The following is a 24,982-nucleotide window of genomic DNA, read 5'->3' on the forward strand; positions in this document are numbered from 1 at the left end:
GACTTCCAGTACTTATCAGCTGCTGTATACTACAGAGGAAGTTCTTTTAACCACAGTGCTCTCTGGTGACACCTCTGTCCATGTCAGGAACTGTCCAGAGTGCAATCAAATCCCCATAGCAAACCTTTCCGGCTCTGGACAGTTCCTGACATGGACATTTCCTGGAATAACCCTTTATGTTTCCAGACAAATAACTAGATGCCATCCCCACCGAAACAGACTTTTTATCTATAGTGAGTTTATATCAAAATGGGAAGGATATGAAAAAATATGGAAAATGCCTTTTATCAGTCCTGCAGAGAAAAACATGACTGGCAAAGTAGAGAAAGAGACCATAAGCTGGGTGCTCTTGTAGAAAAACTACTGATAAAGAGAAATCCCTTCTCCTATGAAGTTATACTTTTATACTGTGTTAGGCTTGGTTCACACTACTGTTTGTATTTACGGTTCCCGTATACGGCTGGGAGGAGGGGGCGGGGCTTAATCGCAGCGCCCGCACTCAGCCGTATTCGGGAACCGTATTTAATGCATGTCTATGAGCCGACCGGAGTGAACCGCAGCCTCCGGTCGGCTGCGTTTTTGCCTACGGTCGGGAAAGCGTATACGGCCGAAACGCAGCCGACCGGAGGCTGCGGTTCACTCCAGTCGGCTCATAGACATGCATTAAATACAGTTCCCGAATACGGCTGAGTGCGGGCGCCACGATTAAGCCCCGCCCCCCTCCTCCCAGCCGTATACGGGAACCGTAAATACAAACCGTAGTGTGAACCCAGCCTTATACTGTTTACTAAAAGCTACAGCTGTCCTTAGTACAATTCTATTTGCACGGTGAAAATATGTTTAATTCTTACAATTATTTTTGCTGCAAATGAAAAGAGTAGCCTTTATTGCTGAGTAACTCTCTTTGCTGAGGACAGGGACTTCCAAAGTGTTGGCTCTGTGGTCTGTGACCATACTGGGCACACAATATTGGTTGACATAGACTTTGCATGCTCACAGTCATGTGTAGGTGGGCACATCTGAGAGATGTAGAGACATAGCAGCCAAAGAGGTGCAGAGTTGATCCACACAGAATATCTGGCACAGTTATAGAGGTGAAAACAAAACTGTCTCTTTGGGCACAACTCAAATCAGGTAGACCAATTGGAGCATTTCATGGTTCTTAACACTGACAGCAGGCCGCTCGAAAAAGTACAAGTTATTTAGGTTCTGCAACCACCAAGTGTACAGTGCCACTATGTGGGATTTAAAACCCTCAAGCATTTTGTGGCAAGTACAAGTAAAGACAACAAAGAGTTGAGGCGTTGCAGCCCTCAGCACTTCAGGGGCTTGTGAACACCTCATTGACTCTTGGCACCAGAGAATGAAATCATTTTTCTACATTATAAAAGTACAAACAAATACATAAAAGGTACAATGTATCTTCTTCTGATGTATCTTCTTCAAAGGGTACAGCAGCATTACAAGTAACATGCCTGGAGCCTCTGGCTCCGAATCTGTTTGGTGGTCTGTGCGTCCCTGGCGGGAACAGGGTTAGCCAAACAATAGGTACGCCGCTGTACATACATATGTATATAATATATATATCTCCCACAGTGGTGCAGCAGGTCAGGAGGCATACAGAAATTCCTGTCCCTGGGCACTGCTACCACCGTAGGCTGCAACCAGACGTGTGACATGCAGACGTCTGGAGGGCTGTGGCGTTTACATGTTACAGGAGGGATCCATACAAAAGCAATACAGTGGGATAGCCTTATGAAAAGGTTGTGGGGAGGGCGGAGGAGGTTTAGGGAGGTGAGAGGGATGTCTGATAACTGGCCAAACCTGCTGAGGATTTGCTACTCTGGCAGGTAGTCTTTGGCTAGTCACACAGAGCACCGGCAGGCCAAATATATTGATTCAACTGTTGAGGGTCGCATTCGTGCCAAAGGTACCCTGTCCCTGTCTTAAACACAAAGCCCATTTTGGTTTTGAGGACAAAGATAAAGGGGTATTCCAGGTAAAAACTTTTTTATATATATCAACTGGCTCCAGAAAGTTAAACAGATTTGTAAATTACTTCTATTAAAAAATCTTAATCCTTCCAATAGTTATTAGCTTCTGAAGTTTTATGTCTAACTGCTCTATGATGATGTCCCGTCCCGGGAGCTGTGCATGATTAAAACATTTCCCCATAGGAACTGCACAGCTCCCGGGAAGTGAGTCATCATTGAGCAGTTAAACAGAAAGCAACAACTCAACTTCAGAAGCTAATAACTATTGGAAGGATTAAGATTTTTTAATAGAAGTAATCTACAAATCTGTTTAACTTTCCAGAGCCAGTTGATATATATAAAAAAAGTTTTTGCGTGGAATACCCCTTTAATATTTATTTTTGTGTTTTCATTTTCCCTCCTTGACTTTTAAAGGAGAACTCTGAAATACAACATTTTTTGCCTACCACCACTCCCCTGGTGCCTCCGATATCCCACTCCAGTGGTGCTTGATCCATCATACTGCAGCTCAGCCAGCCACAGGGATGTCCCGTTTCAATAGTGTGACTTATTCGGCCCCGGTCTTCTTCCTGTTGCCAGTTATACTGACGCTCAGCCGGCCGCCGATAGTCGATTAGCTGAGCTGCAGCGTAAAGGTTCAACCACTTACAACCAGGAAGAGGATCGTTGCGGAGGCTGAAGTGGGATAACATAGTAATGATCAGTACTATCACCAACAGGGGCTTACCTATAGAGGTAGCAATCGCACTGGGGCCCTGGTGCCTAAGGGGGCTCCAAAGCACATCTTCCCCCATAAAAGACCATTATTATTATTATTGGCATTTGGGGCCTTGTTGCAGATCTTGCATCGGGGCCCAGAAGCTACAAGCCACGCCTCTGATCACCAATATTCTTGTACAACCCTCATTGGATCCCCCCAATTGCCCCCTGAACCCATCAACACCTCCATTTTCCCTAAAGATGGTTAATGGTGGATAATGGTAATCGCTGATGTCTGCCATAAGCGGTGAGCCCTTGGCTGCTGACAGCAGCTGGAACTCTCACGATCCAGCAGTCCCTTCATAGCTATGCTGTAAATGTATGACACTGTATGCTTAGTAATACGATGCAGCACCATACATTCATGCGCGTGTCCTTAAATGGGCACTGTCAGATACAAAAACTTTTGATAAGTTGTAAAGTATACAAAACCAACAGGTTTTGCAATTGCTTTCATTAGGAATTTTTTTGTATTTCATACTGAAAAAGCCAGTCAAACAACTGCCCCCCCACTGCCTGCTTGGACACATACTAGTCCTGCTGTGTCCATGCGTCATCACCTATGTCACACTTCCTTGATTGACAGCTGTGAGCGCAGGACTCAACGCTGGAGAATAAATCCTCCCACTGTCAGCTTGTGTCCAGCTACTGTCAGTGAGAACAAGCTGGGAGTTGTGGTTTTGCTAATGCTTGGGGAGATGTGAGCAGACAGCATACTGAGGGAGGGGGCGGAGACCTGCACAGTGAGGCCACGCCCCTCCCTTTGAGAGGAATTCAGAGTAGTGATCTAAATTAAAAGTGTAATAAAAAAATAAATAAAGGTGCTAGACACATTACAATTTGATGTACATGGTCAGGATTAGGTACTGAGTGATATACGGCATTTTAAAAAAAAAATGTTGGATCTGATAGGTACGCTTTAAGGAGTTTAATATATATTAGTTAATAATTTATCAGTTCTGCAATGTGCTTAAGTTAGCATACCTTCTCATTAGGTTTCGTCTGTGAACTACGCTCCTTTTTTCTCTTTGGAAATCCACCTTTATAAAGAAATACATATTATACATTAAAATAGTGAAATTTACATTTTTCATGAGGCAACATATTCCATGTATACTGGGTCTCACATATAAAAATTAGGCCAGAAGAATAAGGATGGTACTTTTTTTTTTTTTTTTATAAAGGGCTTGTATTGATTTTTTGTGAAAAATCTCTCAGCAGATATGTTGAAGTTCCATTGGATTTTAATAGCCAAGCGTATGTAAAAAGTTTTTCCTTTTTATATACATTTGGCTGAGATATATTGGGATCCACAACCCCAACTCTAATAAAAGTGTATTTCAATATGCTTTAAAACACACCTGTATACAAAAATATTTATTTGCCATGCAGTATACATTTCCTAATGGTAGTTGATAGGATAGGATTAGAGGAGACTCCATTTGGTTTATTTCTTTAAAGACTGCATTTTATCATTCTTGTTTTTCTACATAACTCCTGACCTTTTGGACTTGAGACAATTGGTGTTTTATATTCAAGGCTACAGGACACGAGATACAGAACTCTTATCATTTGTTACCAAAGATGTGTCCTTGAAACAATGGCTTGTTAGATTTCAGCTTAGCTATGTATATTTGCATTCAACTTTCTGCTGACTATGCAAATGATTTACGGTTTCCTGTCTTAGTTACAACTTAAAGTTTACTGCGCATGTCATATTGAAAATCATGTATATAAGAAAATACACTTGAGAAGAGGGTGAGACTTGTTACTGCCCTCGGCCTAGTCACAGCACTTGCGTCTGTGTCATGATTTGAGTGGCAGGGTGACGTTGGGGGAGAGTAGGGTGACTGCAGCCCCTTACAAGCCTTCAACGCACTTATTGGGAATCCACCGACAGAAGACCACTCGACACTTTGGGGTCGAACCTAACAGTAGTCAATGTCAGAAGCATCTGAAGTCCCTTCAAACATAGTCGCTGAATGTGGTGTGAATACGGGCTTAGATAGACATGGAGTGACAAGAATGTGAGCATACAACAGTTAAAATGGGAGCATTATGTACATAGGTTAAACCAATGTTCACCAAATCAAAAAACTATCCCCAGTAAAAACACACATTATACACAGTACTTACTAAGTGAGAAAGTTTTCGTCACTTTTGGACTCAGTATAGAATCACTTTCTTCTGAACTTGTGCTGGATGTAAAAAAAATAAAAATAAATGATAACTAAATAAATAATAAATAGGATATTTGGAGAAATCTTGATGTAATTTTGACCTCACAATTTAAAGCAAACAAGTGCACAATATAAAAAAAAAAAATATATATATATATATATATATATATATATACATACATACAGTGGTCCCTCTAGTTACAATATAAATTGGTTCCGGGATGACCATTGTATGTCTAAACCATCGTATGTTGAGACCAGAACTCTATGGAAACCTGGTAATTGGTTCTAAAGGCACCAAAATGTCATCCGAAAATAGGAAAAAGTGAGAATTAAAGAAAACATAAGTAGATAACTAATATAGATAAAGCAAATCCTTACATATAAAAGTAAGAAAGAGCTGCTGGGAGCTGTAAATCACTGTCTATGTCAGTGTTTCCCAAGCAGCGAGCCTCCAGCTGTTGCAAAACTACAACTCCCAGCATGCCAGGACAGCCAAAGGCTGTCCGGGCATGCTGGGAGTTGTAGTTTTGCAATAGCTGGGGGCACCCTGCTCTAGCTAGATAATTACAGCGCGTGATTACACTAAGTAGTGGACATTTTTTATATATATATATATATATATATATATATATATATATATATATATATATATATATATATATATATATACCGTATATACTCGAGTATAAGCCGACCCGAGTATAAGCCGAGACCCCTAATTTCAACCCAAAATCCCAGGAAAAGTTATTGACTCGAGTATAAGCCTAGGGTGGGAAATACCTCATCCCCCCCTGTCATCATCCAGACCCGTCATTAACATCCTCATCATCATCCCCTTGTCATCATCCCACACATCCCCCCTTCATCATCCCCTTATCATCCCACACATCCCCCCTTCATCATCCCACACATCCCCCCTTCATCATCCCCTTATCATCCCGCACATCCCCCCTTCATCATCCCCTTATCATCCCACACATCCCCCCTTCATCATCCCCTTATCATCCCACACATCCCCCCTTCATCATCCCCACCCCCCTTCATCATCCCCACACCCCCCCTTCATCATCCTCTTCTCATCATTCGCCCTCAGTGGTCTTCAACCTGCGGACCTCCAGAGGTTTCAAAACTACAACTCCCAGCAAGCCCGGGCAGCCATCGGCTGTCCGGGCTTGCTGGGAGTTGTAGTTTTGAAACCTCCGGAGGTCCGCAGGTTGAAGACCACTGCGGCCTTCAACATCATCCAGCCCCCTCTCACCCCCTTTAGTTCTGAGTACTCACCTCCGCTCGGTGCTGGTCCGGTCCTGCAGGGCTGTCCGGAGAGGAGGTCGTCCGGTGAGGAGGTGGTCCGGGCTGCTATCTTCACCGGGGGCGCCTCTTCTCCGCGCTTCCGGCCCGGAATAGAGGCGTTGCCTTGACAATGACGCAGAAGTACGTTGGCAATGAACGCACCTCTGCGTCGTTGTCACGGCAACGTGACTATTCTGAGGCCGGGCCCGAAGCGCTTAGAAGAGGCCTCCCCGGTGAAGATAGCAGCCCGGAACCACTATCCCACCGGACCACCTCCTCTCCGGACCACCTCCTCTCCGGACCACCTCCTCACCGGACAGCCCTGCAGGACCGGACCAGCGCCGAGCGGAGGTGAGTACTCAGAACTAAAGGGGGTGAGAGGGGGCTGGATGATGTTGAAGGCCGCAGTGGTCTTCAACCTGCGGACCTCCGGAGGTTTCAAAACTACAACTCCCAGCAAGCCCGGACAGCCGATGGCTGCCCGGGCTTGCTGGGAGTTGTAGTTTTGAAACCTCTGGAGGTCCGCAGGTTGAAGACCACTGCGGGTGGGGGAGTTCACTCGAGTATAAGCCGAGGGGGGTGTTTTCAGCACGAAAAATCGTGCTGAAAAACTCGGCTTATACTCGAGTATATGCGGTACTTAGACATTGTATTATAACCCCTTGGGGACTCCTTGCACTTTCGTTTTTTTCCTCCTCACCTTTTAAAAATCATAACCCCTTCAATGTTGCACCTACAGACTCATATGATGGCTTATTTTTTGCGACATCATTTCTACTTTGTAATGACATCAGTCATTTTACCAAAAAATCTACGGCAAAACCCCCAAAAAAAAAATCATTGTATGACGAAATTGAAGAAAAAAACCCCATTTTGTAACTTTTGGGGGCTTTGGTTTCTACGCATAACATTTTTCGTTAAAAATGACACCTTCTCTTTATTCTGTAGGTCCATACGATTAACATGATACCCAGGTTTGATTTTGTCGTACTTCTGAAATAAATCATAACTACATGCAGGAAAATGTATACGTTTAAAATTGTCACTTTTTATTTTTCTGCATACAGGGTGGTATGAGGGCTCATTTTTTGCGCCGTGATCTGAAGTTTTTATCGGTAGCATTTATGTTTTGATCTGACTTTTTGATCACTTTTTATAATTTTTTTTATGGTATAAAAAGTGACCAAAAATACACTATTTTGGACTTTGGAATTTTTTTATGTGTAAGCCATTGACCGTGCGGTTTAATTAACAATATATTTTTATTAGTTTTACACACACGGCTATACCACATATGTTTACATTTATTAACATGTTTTTTTAATGGGAAAAGGGGGGTGAATCGAACTTTTATTAGGGAAGGGGTTAAATCACATTAACTTTTTTTTTTGCAATGTTATAGCCCACATAGGGGGCTATAACATGCAGTACATTGATTGCCAGCACTGTTCAATGCTTTGCCATTGCATTGATCAGTGTTATCGGCGGTCGATTGCTCAAGCCTGGATCTCAGGCTTGGAGCAATCAATCACCGATCGGACCTGCCATAGGCAGGTAAGGGGACCCTCCTGCTGCATCCTAGCTGATCGGGACACTGCGGTTTTACTGTGGTGATCCTGATCAGCCCGAGTGAGCTGCCAGGAATGCTTTTTTTCTACATTTTAGACGCGGCGATCAACTTTGTTGCCGCGTCTAAAGGTTTAATAGCGCATGTCACCGCGATCGGTGACGCGCGCTATTGGTCCCGGCTACCGTTAGCCGCTGGGACCGACCCGTTATGACGCGGGGTCCCCATGAGGTAGAACTACCTTATAGAAAGACCTATGCAGCGCTAACTATATATATATTTATTTTAAAGGGGTACTTCGGCCAGAAGAATCTAAAGGATAGGGGATAAGATGTCTGATCGCGGGAGTCCTGCCACTGGGGACCTCTGGAATCTCTCATTACGCACCCACCTTTGTGAGCTTTCCGCAGCACTGGAGGCTCAGAGTGTGAAGTGTGACGCCACACCCCACCCCCTCAATGTAAGTCTATAGGAGGGGGCGTGACGCATAGACATGCATTGAGGGGGCGGGGCGTGACATTACACTGAGCCTCCAGGGCTGTGTTTTAATTATAGAATGCAAAGCGTGCATGCCTGCTGACAGAGCTGTGCAGGGCACTGCCAGACCTCCATAACAGAGCTGCCATGCTTCTTCCTCCCAGCTGACCTCAGTGGCGGGGCAACGGGGCAATTCCCCCCAAAATTGCTGCCCCTCCCGTACTATAGCATGGCGGAGCGGGAGCTGTTAGTTCCTGCTTCACCATCCTCTCACCTTTATCACACGCTGCTCCATATCATCATGCCGGCGCCCGGAGGTCATGTTCCCGCGGCGCACACTCTGTAACAATCGAGCAGCATTTGAGATGTGAAAGCAAGTAAGAGAGCTGCTCGGGCGCTATACCATGCAGGGGAATGCACGGGGGGGGGGGGTATTATAAGTTGGTAGCACGTCAGGGTGGCATTATATGTAAGGGAAACATGACAGGGTGGCATTATATGTAAGGGGCACATGACAGGGTGGCATATGTAAAGGGCACATGACAGGGGGGCATTATATGTAAGGGGCACATGACAGGGTGGCATTATATGTAAGGGGCACGTGACAGGGGGCATTATATGTAAGGGGCATATGACAGGGTGGCATTATTTGTGAGTGGCACATGACAGGGGGGCATTATATGTGAGGGGCACATGACAGGGGCCCCCTGTCATGTGCCTCCCACATATAGTGCCCCCCTGAAATGTGCTCCTGACTTATAATGCCCCCCTGTCATGTGCCACTTACATATAATGCCCCCCTGTCATGTGCCCCTTACATATAATGCCCCCCCTGTCATGTGCCCCTTACATATAATGCCTCCCTGACATGTGCCCCTTACATATAATGCCCCCCTGACAGGGGCTCCCAACTTATAATGCCCCCGTCATGTGCCCCTCACATATAATGCCCCCCTGACATGTGCTACTAACTCATAGTGCCCCCCCCCCCCCCCGCTTGTGCCCTTCACTTATATATGTGCCCTTTTCTGTTATGTGCCCTTCACTTATAATGCCCTGTTTCCTGTGTCCCTCACATATAATGCCCCCTGAGGGAGCAGGACAGGGTGCATTATATGTGAGGGGAACATGACGGGGGCATTATATGTAAGGGGACCATGACAGGGGCATTATATGTGAGGGGCACAGCACAGGGGGCAGCATTAAATGCTGGGGGCACGGGACAAAGGGAATCATTATTATGTGGGGGGAACAGGACGGTTCATAATTATATGTGGGGGCACAGGATGGGGCATTATTGCTATACATTAGGGGCACAGAGTGTTTTGTATTCCAGAGGTATAGTGTATATTATAAGGAATTTCTGGGGTAGTACGGTTTTTATGGGCCACAATACATTACAGTATTGTATTCAGAGGGTGCATGGCAAGGTTATATTCAGAGAGTGCAGAATGTTGTAGTAACATATTCAGAGGGTTCAGTGTGTAGTAGTATTATATTCAGAGAGTACAGTGTGTAGTAGTATTATATTCAGAGGGTACAGTGTGTAGTAGTAGTATATTCAGAGGGTACAGTGTGTAGTAGTAGTATATTCAGAGGGTACAGTGTGTAGTAGTAGTATATTCAGAGGGTACAGTGTGTAGTAGTAGTATATTCAGAGGGTACAGTGTGTAGTAGTAGTATATTCAGAGGGTACAGTGTGTAGTAGTAGTAGTATATTCAGAGGGTACAGTGTGTAGTAGTAGTATATTCAGAGGGTACAGTGTGTAGTAGTTTTATATTCAGAGGGTACAGTGTGTAGTAGTAGTATACTCAGAGGGTACAGTGTGTAGTAGTATTATATTCAGAGGGTACAGTGTGTAGTAGTATTATAGTAACACAAAACCTACTTGGGGAATAAATCCCCTCAGGATAAACCCTGACTAGAAATCCCCCATAAAATATAACTTTTAATTATGCTCATAAAAATAGTATCCAACTTAGTGTGTTGCACATTTATTGCATCTAGATGGCAGTGGTGTTTAAAATGATCAACACTGTATCCAGTTAATTCCTCTCCAATAGAATCATGAAATGTCAGTCATGCAGACTATTAGTTTGTCATTACTATCTAGTGTACCCCAGTGCCCTGCTGCAGCTCGGACACTCGGTGTACTAACTAGAAAGGTCACTGGTACAGTGTGCTATTAAAACATTAATCCTCTCTTCTTTTTTTTTTTTTTTTCAAGAATAATTTTTATTGGGTTTCATAATGCACAGACAGCCGGGAACACCCGGTAAGGGTCAAAACAAAGAAAAATAGAAAAAACATAAATGAACAAACAGCATGATGCAGTAACATCTCTAGTGTCCATCCTGTGATAAGATATAGCCATAGAAAGTGCAAAGTCCACAACCTGCGAAAAGGCAAATAATACGCAAGGCATATTGTACCCAGTAGGGCGCTAATGGAAGCTGAGTGCCAATGGGTCTAGGTCGGTGTTGTAGAAATCGACAGGAATCAGGGAGGGTAATAGAGAGGTCCGGGAGAGGGGGTAGAAACTGGATCGGGACGGTAGTAGGGGGGGGGGGCGGAAGGGTAGGGGCGGGAGGTAGGGGGGGAAAGGTTAGAGGAAAGGAGGGGGAAGGTTCGTTAGGGGAGAAGGGTCAAGGAGCGTGGAAATATCGGGAGGATATCCAAAAGGACCATTTGGTTTCAAACTGCTGGTAGGAGGAATTACCGAGTGAGATTATTTTTTCATAGGAGCATGTGAGATTGATGGTGGCTATAACATCTGAAATTGTAGGGATTTTCGTGGACTTCCAATCTCGTACTAATACAGTCTTAGCTATGGCACACATAATGCAAAGGAGACCCCTGATTCTGGGTGGAAGCATAGCAATACCCAGTAGAAGGAGCACCTGTTGAGGAGACCAGTTAACATAGTCAGGGAGGACCTCAAGGAAAAGGTCCCTACAAGCTATCCAGTAACTTTGAATCATTGGGCACGACCAAAGTATGTGGAACAATGTGCCTTTGTCACCGCATCCCCTCCAACAGTCGCTAGAGGTCAGGGGGTAAATACGGGCTAGCCTATCGGGCGTGTAGTACCATCTAAGCGTTGTTTTTGTGATAGCTTCAATGTGGTTAGTGCATTTAAGATGTTTCCTGGTCATGTTAAATGCCGACATCCACTCCTCCTCCCTGAAGTTGCATCCCAAGTCCCTCTCCCAGCTCCTTAGTATATGAAATTTGCGAAACTGTGCAGTCTGTTGGAGAATGTTGTAGAGGGGTTTCAAGCCTTTCTTACCTCTAGAGACATGCAAATAGGTGATCGGGTCTCTATAGAGGGACGAGTGTGTCAGAGAAATTACCAGGTGTCTAACTTGTAGGAATTTAAAAAAATCAGAAGGGGGAAGGTCGTAGGTGCAGCTTAAATGGGAAAAGGTCTGGAAGTTGTTGGAGTCCATCAGATCCCCCACTGTAGATATCCCCCTATTCGCCCAAAGCCTAAGGTCCGTGTCAGGCAGCATAGCTTGTAAAAGGGTGAAGGGCAATGCTTGTTTCAAGTGGGAGACATGTGAGCTTGCAGTGCGGTGAAATAGTGACCAGGCTCCTAAGGAAGCGGAAACCACAGGACCCAGGTGTATGGGGGCAGGTATGTTCCAGAACGGTGTCAGGAGTAGGTCAGGTAGAGAAAACGGGTGGGACATGAATTTCTCTATCTGAAACCAGGGGGTAGAGTCAGTCAGCGTAAACCATCCCGATATGGAGGACACCATTGCAGATAAATAGTATGATTTCAAGTCAGGTAAGGCTAAGCCTCCCACCCTTCTATCCCTAGTTATGATGTTGCGGGCTATCCGTGGTTTCCCATGGGCCCAAACAAAGCTCGTAAGCATAGAGTGGGCTCGGCGAAAATAGTCATCTGGTACACGCAACGGCAAGGTGCGGAAGATATACAAAAATTTGGGTAGGAGTAGCATTTTGAAGGTAGCTATCCGTCCTGTCCAGGAGATGTCGTGTTTGGCCAGTCTAGTCAGTTCCGTGTGCGTATTGGACAGAAGAGGCAGGTAGTTCAATTTATAAAGGTCAGTGGGAGAGCGGGTTAGGGTGATGCCTAAGTATTGAATCCCTCTGGATTGCCAGTCAAATGTGTAAGTGGATTTCAGCGTGGAAAGTATTGCAGGAGGGATATTGACCGGAAGGGCTTGGGTCTTGGAGGAGTTCAGGTGGTAATATGAGAGCATGCCGAAGTGTTCAAGCGTGGACATTACTGTCGGTAGGGAACGGTCTGGGTTGGTGAGCGTGAGGAGTACATCATCCGCATAAAGGGATATAGTGTGGGGCCTCCCTCCTATCTCCACTCCAGTGATGTGGGGATTTTCCCGAATAGCTTGAGCTAAAGGTTCCAATGCCAAAATGAATATAAGGGGGGACAGGGGGCAGCCCTGTCTCGTGCCATTCGTGAGAGCAAAACTAGGGGAAAGGGCCCCATTGACATACGTCTTGGCGGAGGGATTATTGTAGAGGGCTGAAATCGCAGTGAGAATAGAACCGCTAAATCCCATTCTCCCCAAAACCGAGAAGGCGAACGACCACCGGAGGCGATCGAACGCCTTCTCGGCGTCAAGAGCGAGGGCTAGAACAGGGAGATTCCGGGCCACAGCATGGTGTAGAACCCCCAACACTCGTCTGGTATTATAATAGGGCTGTCTATTAGGTACAAAACCAACTTGGTCAGGAGCGATCAAAGAAGGCAACAGGACGGCTATGCGATTGGCGATAATTTTAGCAAATATTTTTATATCCAGATTAAGTAGGGAGATTGGGCGAAAATTTTGTGGACAAGTAGGGGGTTTGCCCGGTTTAGGGATGGTGACTATAAGTGCTTGCATGTTTTCACCAGGAAATGCACCAGAGTCCAGCACCTCCTGGAAAAATCTGCAGAGATGGGGGGTAAGAACCTCATTAAATTGCTTATAATAATGGCTAGCAAACCCATCTGGTCCAGGGGCTTTACCTCTGGGGAGTTTTTTGATCACTAAAGATATTTCTGGAGGAGTAATAGGGGCATTGAGGGTGAGAAGTTGTGAAGGGGTCAAGGAAGGGAGATGTAGGGAGGACAGAAATGTGTCAGTCAGGTCTACGATATTAGAGGGGGTTGGGATAGAATCCCGTAGATTGTACAAATCAGCGTAGAAATCTCTAAAGCTGAGTGCAATGTCAGAGGGAGTATACAGTTTAGCACCCGTGTGTGGATGGAGGATGTAGGGGATCCTGGATTTAGTGTGCTGCGCTTTAAGGCGTGCAGCCAACAATTTCCCTGCCTTATTGCTCTGTGAATAGTGGGTTGCTTTAGTTTTACGAAGTGACTTCTCGTAGGAAACTAAGAGGAGGGTTCTCAGATCCTGTCTAAGGGATTGCAGTCGTGTCGCTAGGTGGGGAGAGGGGTTATTCATGTTTTCCCTCTCCACTTGACGCAGAGCAAGGAGAGTCGCTGTCAACTGGTCGCCTCTCTGACGTTTCAATAACGCCCCCTGTTTAATGAATGACCCTCTGATGAATGCCTTATGTGCGTTCCACACTACACTTGGGGGTACCGGGGAGGATTCGTTTAGTGTGAGGTATTCGGAAAGGTCCTTCTCAATTTGGGACCGGGAGGTGGGGTGGGAGAGGAGAAAGGGATTGCTGCGCCACAGGAAGGTAGGGGGAGATCTCAAGTGTTCAGCTAGCGTAAGGGTGATAGCAGCATGGTCGGACCATTGGATAGCCTCAACAGAGGAAGAGATAGCTAGGGGAAGTACTTCTCTATCAGTGATAAACATGTCAATTCTGGAGTACACATTGTGAACCCCAGAGTGGAACGTATAATCGCGTTCCAGTGCGTGATGTGCACGCCAAATGTCATAGAGATCTTCTCTCCAAAGGAGATCAGCCAGGGATGGGGGATGTCTGGAGAGGGAAGATGTAGTGTCAATATGAGGGTCTACTGTGATGTTGAAGTCTCCACAAAGGATCAACTTACCCTCTCTCACAGAGTTAATTTTACGCATGAGGGAGCGCAGAAAGCGTAGTTGGAAAGTATTAGGTGCATACAGAGATACTAACGTATAGGGAACATTGTTAAGGGTGCACACTAACACAACAAATCTACCCGATGGGTCATCAATTTGTGTGGTAATGGAGAAGGCCACTGTATCTCTAACTGCTATCGCTACTCCTCTCGTCTTGGTATGGTAGTGGGAGTGGAAAACAAGGGGATACAGTCTGTGGGACAGTCTGGGAGCGTCTCTAGGAAGCAAATGGGTCTCCTGAATGCAAAGAATATCCCCTCCTAGAGCAATAGCTTGTCTCCACATATGGGAGCGTCTCATCGGGCTATTGAGGCCATTGGCATTCATACTAATAATTTTAAGGACCATTATACAGTAATAAAAAAAAGATAGCATGAATAAAATTGAAGGTCTGGCAGCATGGAGAGGGATCGCCTCCCAGCGAGGGCTCTCCCATCTCAATGACACAGGTTGGGTGCAGCACAGGAAAACAAGGATGGCTAGCATGGATGCAAAAGTTAAACAACAAAAAACCAGAACTAAACGCAATGTAAAGGATACACAGTATAAGAACACTAGATGGAAAACCATCCATCGGTGGGGGGTCAGAGTCCCATCTGCAGCCTCTCGCCGCAGACAACATAGTCACACAGCATCAAAGGCATCCCGTATCAGATAGGTCTCTGTTCTTCATCCAGCCATCAGCGGTGTGTAGACCAATCGCTCCGGGTTTTCATTGGAGATGTGGTGGAGGGTTTAGGGATAGAAATGTTCCATCTTTTAAGAAGAAGTGTGCCCTCTTCCACCGTTTTGATTACATGCATGTCTTCTCCATGACGCACCAACAAGCGGACAGGGAATCCCCAGCGATATGGCATGTCAGCTTGGCGAAGTGCTGAGGTGATAGGGGACAGGGCTCTTCTCAGCTGAAGGGTGGTAGCGGACAAGTCCGCAAACAAAAGGACCTTATGAAACGGAGCCGGCAGGCCCCCATTTTTTCGTGAGCATGACATAAGAAGTTCCTTCACTCGAAAGAAGTGTATGCGGGCAAGCACGTCTCTCGGCGCCGTGTCCGCCAGATGTTTGGGTCTAGGAACTCGGTGCGCCCTGTCAATTTCCAAATCAGAGGCAGGCAATTCAGGCAATGCAGCTTTAAGGAGGGCCTGCACATATTGTGGAATCTCTTTAGGAGGCACAGATTCCGGGATACCCCGCAGCTTCACGTTATTTCTTCTGCCTCTGTCCTCCAGATCAGCTAATTTTGCTTTGATCATGGAGACATCTTCCTCCAAGGTAGTATGGGCGTCAATCAGGTCATTATGGGACCCAGCAAAGTCCTCAAATTTATGTTCCAAATGATCCACTCTGGAGCCCAATTCACCTATCTCTTTCTGGAGGGGGTGAAGAAGGGATTGGAAGTCTGTAAGAAGGGATCTGCGCTGCACCAGCATCATCTCCTTCATTGCTGTGTCAGTGAGAGTCACATTAGCCACTGGCATGGCCATGAGAACATCTCCCCCTGTAATAGGCAGTTCAGCGTCCAGGGGAGTAGGACTGTGGAGAGTTTCAGTGAGTGCATCATCTAATCTCGGGCGTTGCTTGAAAGGGCTGATGGAGGGAGAAGCAGGGGCACAGAGTCCCGTGGCGGCGCCACTAACCTGGCGGCGGTCACTCACCGCTATGCAGGGGTCAGAAGGGCCTGGGAGCAGACGAGGTCCACGGAGTTTAGAAGGACTGACACTTGCAGGGCTTCGCGGGCACAGCGCCGGGTCAGATGAGGAGCGCCGTAATCGGGTCTGCGGAGACAGGCGGCGGGATGAAGCGCGCGGCGCCCGTGCAGAATCTTCTTCACTACCTCTTTCTCCCTCGGCGCCATCTTGTGAAGAGTCCGCGCCGTCTCTAAAGTAGAATTTTGCCAGTCTGGCGTGGCCGGCAGGTTTCCTCCTCCGTCCGGGCATGGTAGGGTAGATCAGTGTTCAGGGCTGAGCGCAAAATTGAATGGCTGGAAGCTTTGGATAGTCGCTTACAGCAGGACGGGAGCAGGAGCTCTCAGCTCAAGCGTGCATGCAGCTCGGCAGCCAGACCACACCCCATTAATCCTCTCTTCTAAACGTTTTCGCCATTCTGAATGCCTCATTTCTTTGAGAAAGCCATTCAGAATGGCGAAAACGTTTAGAAGAGAGGATTAATGTTTTAATAGCACACTGTACCAGTGACCTTTCTAGTTAGTACACCGAGTGTCCGAGCTGCAGCAGGGCACTGGGGTACACTAGATAGTAATGACAGACTAATAGTCTGCATGACGGACATTTCATGATTCTGTTGGAGAGGAATTAACTGGATACAATGTTGATCATTTTAAACACCACTGCCATCTAGATGCAATAAATGTGCAACACACTAAGTTGGAAACTATTTTAATGAGCATAATTAAAAGTTATATTTTATGGGGGATTTCTAGTCAGGGTTTATCCTGAGGGGATTTATTCCCCAAGTAGGTTTTGTGTTACTTAAATTGGCCCAGAAACCCCTAGGGGATTTATCTTGTGGCATATAGTAGTATTATATTCAGAGGGTACAGTGTGTAGTAGTAGTATATTCAGAGGGTACAGTGTGTAGTAGTAGTATATTCAGAGGGTACAGTGTGTAGTAGTAGTATATTCAGAGGGTACAGTGTGTAGTAGTAGTATATTCAGAGGGTACAGTGTGTAGTAGTAGTATATTCAGAGGGTACAGTGTGTAGTAGTAGTATATTCAGAGGGTACAGTGTGTAGTAGTAGTATATTCAGAGGGTACAGTGTGTAGTAGTAGTATATTCAGAGGGTACAGTGTGTAGTAGTAGTATATTCAGAGGGTACAGTGTGTAGTAGTAGTATATTCAGAGGGTACAGTGTGTAGTAGTAGTATATTCAGAGGGTACAGTGTGTAGTAGTAGTATATTCAGAGGGTACAGTGTGTAGTAGTAGTATATTCAGAGGGTACAGTGTGTGGCAGTATTATATTCAGAAGGTACAGTGTGTAGTAGTATTATATTCAGAGGGTACAGTGTGTGGCGGTATTATATTCAGAGGGTACAGTGCGTCAGAATTATATTCATAGGGTGTGTGCCAGTATTATAGTACTATATATAGGGATAGGGTGTTTGGCCATATTATAATAATTATTGTTTTCATATAGAGGATCAGAATCCACTGACATAGTGAGGAGCCATCTGGGTGTCAAGTTCTGCAGAGAGAACATTTAGCTGGACCTGGCGGTATGTACATCTGAATTAAATGTGCGTTACACAAAGCGAATGCTAGCGCAGCGCACTGCTACCTGGGACTCTCAGGACATGATGGGAGAAGTAGTTTTACAGCAGCTGGAAGTTCTAGAGTATTCTGTCGCTACAGGGTCTGACTGTTTAGGATCTGGAAGGATTGTGAACCTCCTCCCAATATCTGTTCAATCACACTGAAGATCAATCTGTGGGCAGCATATATAGAGCAGAAGGAGCTGAGTATATATATATATATATATATATATATATATATATATATATATATATATGAGGGGAGTCAGCAAAAGAAAAAAATAATTATAAAAAATAATTATAATAATAATAGAGTACCGGCATCTCTTTTGGGCCACTTGAAGCACTGGTCACATGAATAGATATAATAAAATATTTACAAAAATGTGAGGGGTGGACTCACTTATGTGAGATACTATAAATTTTACCAGGGACATATTATCCCTGGACACATCCCTGGAGTCAATATCAATATCAGGCATCAATATCAGGTGATTTTCAGGCGCTTTTGGAGGAATTTGGCAACCTCCAAGGAGGCAATGGCCACTGATGCAGAGGCTTAAGCAGATGATAAAGCCCTTTTAAATGTATACTCTACATGCTGGTCCATCGGGTCCTGGAGATTGGACAGGGACCACAGTACGTCTGGACATCCTGACTATAGCCATGTCCACGCTGGGCATACGACCACACTGGTTCAACTGGTCTTGTACAATGGAAAACATCGACTTTTCAGTTTGTTTTCACTGCATAGCCCCCTAGAGGTGGATTTTGGAGCTTCCCCTGGATCTACATTCTGGTCCCATAACTGGATGGATCTAAGCAATTCTTGGGTCTTATCAACAGGGAAAAAGTACAGGGCAGAATATTCTTCTTCAGAGAAGTGTACTTTGGCAGTCTAGAACCCCTCTTCCACCATAGGAACATACCTCAGGGGGAACTGATTTCTTGATCTCTTCTTAGCCACCGAGTCCGTCACTTCTTTGAAAGAGGACTGCAGAAAATCTTTCTCTGGTGTGATGACGTCTTGACTAGGCTGGTCTGGGGGAGAATGTGGGCGGCAGCTGGGACACGTGGAGTACCTATAGGCGTTGGGAAGCGGGGTCTCACACACCCTGCATGTTAAATGCTTACTCTTGGATGAAGACTTTCGGCTGCCAGTCTGCACACAGGAGCCCGGAAGCTCATCCTGTAAAGAGAGGAAAGTAAAAATAGTGAGGAGGAACTTTTATTATAGACCAGAAACCTTCTTGGCAAGGCAAAAAAGAAATACAACAGATAGCGCATAGGAGGCTGGGAGAGGGGCATTTAAATAGGTTAGGTCCTAAGGGAAATGGTTGTTTTCTTATTTTTGAGACAACCTGTATACAAGGCCATATATGCAGCTTGTTCTGAAGAGACCCCATTACATGCATGTCATGTGGATTTTGTTGCAGATTCATTATACACAAAGTGGGGAAATCAATCAAAGATCCACAACATAATGAGCGGCTGCAAATCTAAAGGTAGGTTTTGCAGCAGATCTGACACATAGGGATTCAACCACGTGGATTCAAGTGTTGCCCCCCCCCCCAACACTGCTGACCGGTACAGGCCTGCGGATGCCTAATGGAAAAATACATTCCTGCCTGTATATGCACAGCCATAAAGCAAATCTGAGCTGAGTCACCAGCACTAAACCCATTATACAGGGTTATAGTTCAGGTAAACTGGATTAAATTGAGGTATAACCCAAATCTGTGGTTCAGTTACCGATAGACCCGTTATTAGCATTGCTAATATGTTAATCACCACCTCTGCGCAAGAGGCGGGACCCAGCATCCCTGCCAGGTTCTGCCTTCATTGCGCAAACGCTGGTCAATGACAGATCTTTCTCCGCAAACGGATGATGGATCCGGGTAAATTATACATCATTTTAATCCAGTTCACACGCACTATAACACTGTGTATTGGGTTTAGTCAGGGTGAAAAGGCCCTCAGTTGCTCTTTAAAGGATCACTCTCATTAAAACAAATTTTTGCTATTGCACTCCTTATGGTAAATGAAAAATATTTCTAATATACTCTGTTTAAAAAAAATGAAGTTTTCTAATTTTATTTGTGCTTAAAAATGCTCAAGAGCACATTTTTCCCCAACTCATACACAGACTTTGGACCAAAGTCCAAACACAGGAAGTGCCGCCTGGAGTGTTGAGGGGGGGGGGGGTCCAGACTCATCCAATCATAGCTCCTCTCACACATAACTGCCATATGCTGTTGGTTGGACCCCCCCTCCTTCCCCAGCAGCACTCCAGGCGGCACTTCCTGTGTTTGGACTTTGGTCCAAAGTCTGTGTATGAGTTGGGGGAAAATGTGCTCTTGAGCTTTTTTAAGCACGAATAAAACATTGAAAACTTCATTTTTTTTTAAATAAAGTATATTAGAAATATTTTTCATTTACCATAAGGGATGCAATAGCAAAAATTAGTTTTAATGAGAGTACCCATTTAATCTATGTAGCCAAAACTACCATATGTTCAAAATGACAGTGTAACCTAATAATAATATTTGGGAATAATAATAAAATGTTAAGGATCTTAAAATTTGCAGTATGCTTTTAAACCTGCATGGTTTTTCAAACCCTATTTGCATGCACTGTGCAATATTTTTGGTGTGGAATCTACATTGAAACATGCACAGCTACATTTTTGGTCTGCTTTCATTTTTCAGAGCAGTTTAAAGGGGTTATCCACCTTCCCAATATCAATGGCATAACCTAATGCTGTGCATTTTTTATTGATGGGGTCAGACCAGTGGACCTCCATCAAAGACCTGTTTAAAGAGACTACATTGCTTGTGCAGGCACTGGAGCCACTTTGTTCTTTCCATCTGCTAAAAGCCATATTTGCAACACAATACTATTTGTAGCGGCAGTGCAAGGTATTGCCACAGACAGAAGTAGATCCTACAAGAGTTACCGACACTTTTTGTACAGCGCTGGTTCGCGTTTTTGGATCAGTGCTTCTATTCGCAAATTATGGCTACTAAAATAAAAATATGTCAGTGAGCTTGTTGGTGCACTCAGGGAGTACCCTAGCCCATTGGTGCACTCATAAGCTCCATAATACATTTATTTCAAGTTTTATAAGCACGTAGCTGATACATGCTGGGACATCACCAGCATAGGTGCCCCGTGCCACCAGTGTGCATGTGCTGCTTACCCGCTATGCATGCTATGCTTATGGAACCAGAAATAAATATTTATAAAGATGGTGTAATACAGGGCCAATGCAGGCAAGCATAATAGTGCACCAAGAGGCTAGGAAACACCCCAAGTGCCCCAAAAAGCTTATTTACAGATTTTTATTTTAGTCCCCATAATACAGTAAACAGCATTGGAATCAGCGTCACCCGCACTATTATCCTGTACAAGCAGGTTAGTGCGGGTAATACTGCTGACAGATTACCTTTTAAGAAACTTCTGTCATGTCCTAGCAACCATGTCAGAACCTTTGCTCTGTGCTGAGACCACCAACCAATCCCTAAAATGAACAGGTAGAAGCATTCAGCTGAGTGCTGTGCCCGATTGGTTTTCTTTGGCATAGCTCAGCTCTACTCTCCCGGATTCAAATATGATTCTTTTAGGAATCTTTTAGGAATTGTGGGTGTCGCAGCACATGGACCCCCACCAAGCAGAATTATGACATGTCACTGTTTTTTTTTTTTTTTTCGTTTTTTTTTAAGAGGAAACCCTATAAGTCTGAATCCACTCTTGGATTTGGCACTAGAAACTATCACAAACTGCCATGGCATTTTTCCAAAAAAAGAAAAAAAAAACACTAAGAAAAAAACAAGTGTTTTGTTAAAATGTACTGCTTTTTTTTTTTTTACCAACAATCTAAGTAAAAAAAAAACACTATAGCAAGATATGAAGATATGATTGAAGTCAATAGGGAAATATAAAACACACTACAAACAATGCTTTTGTGGCACTTTTATTCAATGTTTCTTATTATTATTCAATTTTTGTCAGTTTTCCAAAATGCAGCATACTCCAGGTATGATGTGTAAGGGCATAAATGTGTTTGAATAGGTCTTCAATGCAATCTGTGTAAGAAATCTAAAAGGCTTCCTGACTTTCTACTTTCAACACTGTATAATGCAAATCTGCTTGAGTAAAAAAAAATAAAAATTATAATAATAATAAGCTATTTGACTTTTAAGAATTAAACAAGCATTGAGAGTTTTTCTTCCCGCAAAGGGTTACACTATTTGCACAATAATCTTGCACATTTAGTAAGCATAGAACATTCAAAAACTTACATTAAAGACGTCATGGATGGGAGAGCCTCCTATAAAAAATATAAATATATATTTATATATGTGAGTGTTGCTGTACAAAGATGGTATTCATTAACATTTGTATATGCATATGTCTTTCAAGGGGAACCCCCCCCCCCCCCCAAATAAAAATAAGTTTTTGCTAAAAAAAAAAAATGGTTTCAAATCTGTAGTGGAAGACAACATATGCTACAATTTGATACACATTTTCTCTTGCAATACCCCATGTGGTCATAAACTGCTGTCTGGGCATATGAAGTACTTCATAGGGCAGGTTTTGCTACAATGGTTTTCCAATGTCTTGTGACATTTGTAGAACCCCTGAGGTACCTATACATACTGGCAAACATATTAATCATCATTTATACCTGTACTATAAATGCCTCCATGTGATCTTGGAAAACCCCTAAAATAGCCAATTTCGGGTGCTGTTTTCATTGTGTACATGAGACACTTTCAACAAGAGGTGTCATCATAGAGGCTTCTATATTGTTTTCTTGTTGTACCTGTCACTTTAAAAAAAAAAGTTGACATGTCATTGAGACACACCAAAAGTTTTTATTGGGGGAACGTTACTTTTTATTTATTCAAGCACTTTGCTAACATCCCCCCACCCCCCTCCATGCATGCAACAGTCCCATAACCGGGGGGCGTGGTCTGCATGGCTGCCTGAGTGGACGTGCCTTGAGGGAGCTCCTGCCATCCTCGATTATTATCCTTATATTTCTCCGCCATCCTGCTGACAAAAGGGCTCTGGCCCCTCTCTTGCACCCCCCTGCACCTGGGACACCTGACGGGAGCATTATTTCCCCCCCTCTCTGCAGTTAGAGGGGACAGTGACTCCTGCGGGGAGTAGGCCGCAAAGCCGCGGGCTTACCTGGCTGCTGTTGAACGGGGGAGGAGATCTGTGGTCGCTGCCGGAGGTCTGCTGCTGGAGGACGCTGCTGGGGGACCGGGTCCTTGCATGAGAGACGCCGCTGGTGGTGGTGAGGAATACGCCGCCCGCCTGTGTCGCAGCAGAGTGACGCTGGAGGACATATCTACTGTGGCCTGTAGTGTGCGCCCGCCATCTTGAGCGCACGGAGCCTGTGTTCCGCCTCTCTGTGGGGTGTTGAGCAGGCGGCGCGGGACGCCTGGGATACGATCCTGCCTGACCGCCGGTGCATGAGGGAGCTGACGGATCTCCGTGGAGTGGCGGTGAGAGTGAGCTGCGGAAGGGGGGTGAAGGAGGCTGCCTCAGAACTGTAATGTGCTGTCCTCACGTGGAGTGCCTGGTTGTGGATGGTCCTGGCCGCTGAAGAGACTGCCGGGGAATAAGAGGTGCCTGGGGAGATCTGTGGGGTCCTCTGACTGGGCAGGGGTCATATTATTGCCTGTTCCTGGGGCCCCTGGCTTTGAATCTACCCTAATTTGCTGGAGTCCGGCCTGGGGAACATTAACCCTCTGCTGATCACTTCAGTGGGACCTCCTGTGTGAATCCTATTGTATATGCTGTGTGCCTGCTATTAACCTCGTACCTGGCTATATGGACTGAGCATATTTGACTTCGTACCCTGCTAGTTACTCTGTGGGACTGTCTGGCTGCATAATCTCTTATATTCATCATATTCTGTTGGGCTCCCTGTCTACTGGAACTCATGGCTACTAATAAATGGAAAAGTAAATATAAAGATGGACCTGGCCCTTCTCAGCAGAAACCCAATGTGTCTGTCGGCCAAAGGAATAAATTGGCGCTAAAGCAGGAAGTAGCGACTAGATTAGAGAAATTCGCACTACAGCCTCCTTCTCCTGATCGGAGAGGTTCTCCACTCCCCGTGGAAGTGATGGGGACCCCCTCGGATCACCTGGAGGACTATGATGCTCTTTTACATAACTCTGGGCCGGCCTCGCGGGTGTCCTTGCCCGGGACTCCCCCTGCCCTGACAGTTGCGGCGGCTGCCGCTTCGCCTGCTCCTCCTGCTGAACCTACTCTGGCTGTTGTCCTGGCGGAGATTCAAAGGTGCAATTTCACGCTGGTCCAGTTAACTACACAGGTTGGAACGGTACAATCGGACATTTCACTCATTCGTCATGATTTGCAGAAGGTGGCGGATCGCACTTCCGCAGTGGAGGGCCGTGTAAGTGATGTGGAGGATGCGGTGGTCCCCTTAGTGCGAGACTCCACTAGACATGATCAGGACATTACATTTCTAAAAGCTAAAGCAGATGACTTGGAGAATAGGCTGCGCAGAAACAACGTGAGAATTGTGGGACTTCCTGAAAAATGTGAGGGCCGTTCTCCTACTGAATATGTGGAATCTTGGCTAAAGGAGGTTTTTGGGGCAGATGGTTTGACCCCGCTATTTGCAGTGGAACGTGCCCATCGAGTCCCTACTAGACCCTTCCCGCCGGGAGGTCCGCCTAGGTCTATGCTGGTGAAGCTGCTGCATTATAGAGACCGTGACATTATTTTGAGACTTGCCAGGGAAAGGCAACCTATCACTGTGGATGGATGTGTCATCTCATTTTTTCCCGACTTCTCAGCGGAGGTGCAAAAAAAGCGTGCCTCATTTCTAGATGTTAAAAAATGGCTGCGGGCGTTGGATGTACAATACTCTATGCTATATCCGGCAAGGCTCCGAGTGGTGGCTATGGGCACCACCCATTTCTTTGAGAGTGTGGAGATGGCTGTTCGCTGGCTCGACTCCCATGAATCACAGTTGCGCCAGCGGGCACGTAGAGGCTCACCGGGACCTGCTCCTGATTGAACTGCTTAGTCTCCTCTGAACTGTTCTTTCCTACCTGAATTGGATCACTGTTGATTGATCACTGTTATATTTGCCTATTTGATACTTAAATTGTCTATTTGGGTAGTAATCTGACCTGTGGGTTATATAGGGTAGAGATGCTTGTTCTTACTATTATGGGTGCTATTACATTGAGGGGTGGGGGGTGGGGGGGTTGCCTGTTATCCTTGGGGGGTTAGACTCCCTGTTGATTATATTGAAATTGTCATTTTACTGGTTTATTGCAGGATTGTTCCCACTGTTAATGGGTTATGTTTGGCGGGCAGTTAGCTTTCTTGC

General features: G+C 45.2%; 1 protein-coding gene across 1 annotated transcript in view; it reads right to left on the reverse strand.

Moving 5' to 3' along the window:
* Positions 1-24,982, reverse strand: part of SETDB2 (SET domain bifurcated histone lysine methyltransferase 2) — a 228,918-nt gene that overhangs the window by 51,324 nt on the left and 152,612 nt on the right. The window contains exons 22-25 of the mRNA XM_056560069.1: positions 21,900-21,928; positions 18,528-18,787; positions 4,890-4,951; positions 3,738-3,793 (exon numbers count right to left, since the gene is read on the reverse strand). Of these exons, the coding sequence (XP_056416044.1) occupies positions 3,738-3,793; positions 4,890-4,951; positions 18,528-18,787; positions 21,900-21,928 (407 nt within the window). The remainder of the gene's footprint in view (positions 1-3,737; positions 3,794-4,889; positions 4,952-18,527; positions 18,788-21,899; positions 21,929-24,982) is intronic.

This window comes from Hyla sarda, chromosome 2 (genome assembly GCF_029499605.1).
Source record: "Hyla sarda isolate aHylSar1 chromosome 2, aHylSar1.hap1, whole genome shotgun sequence".
Classification (NCBI taxonomy): Eukaryota; Metazoa; Chordata; class Amphibia; order Anura; family Hylidae; genus Hyla; species Hyla sarda.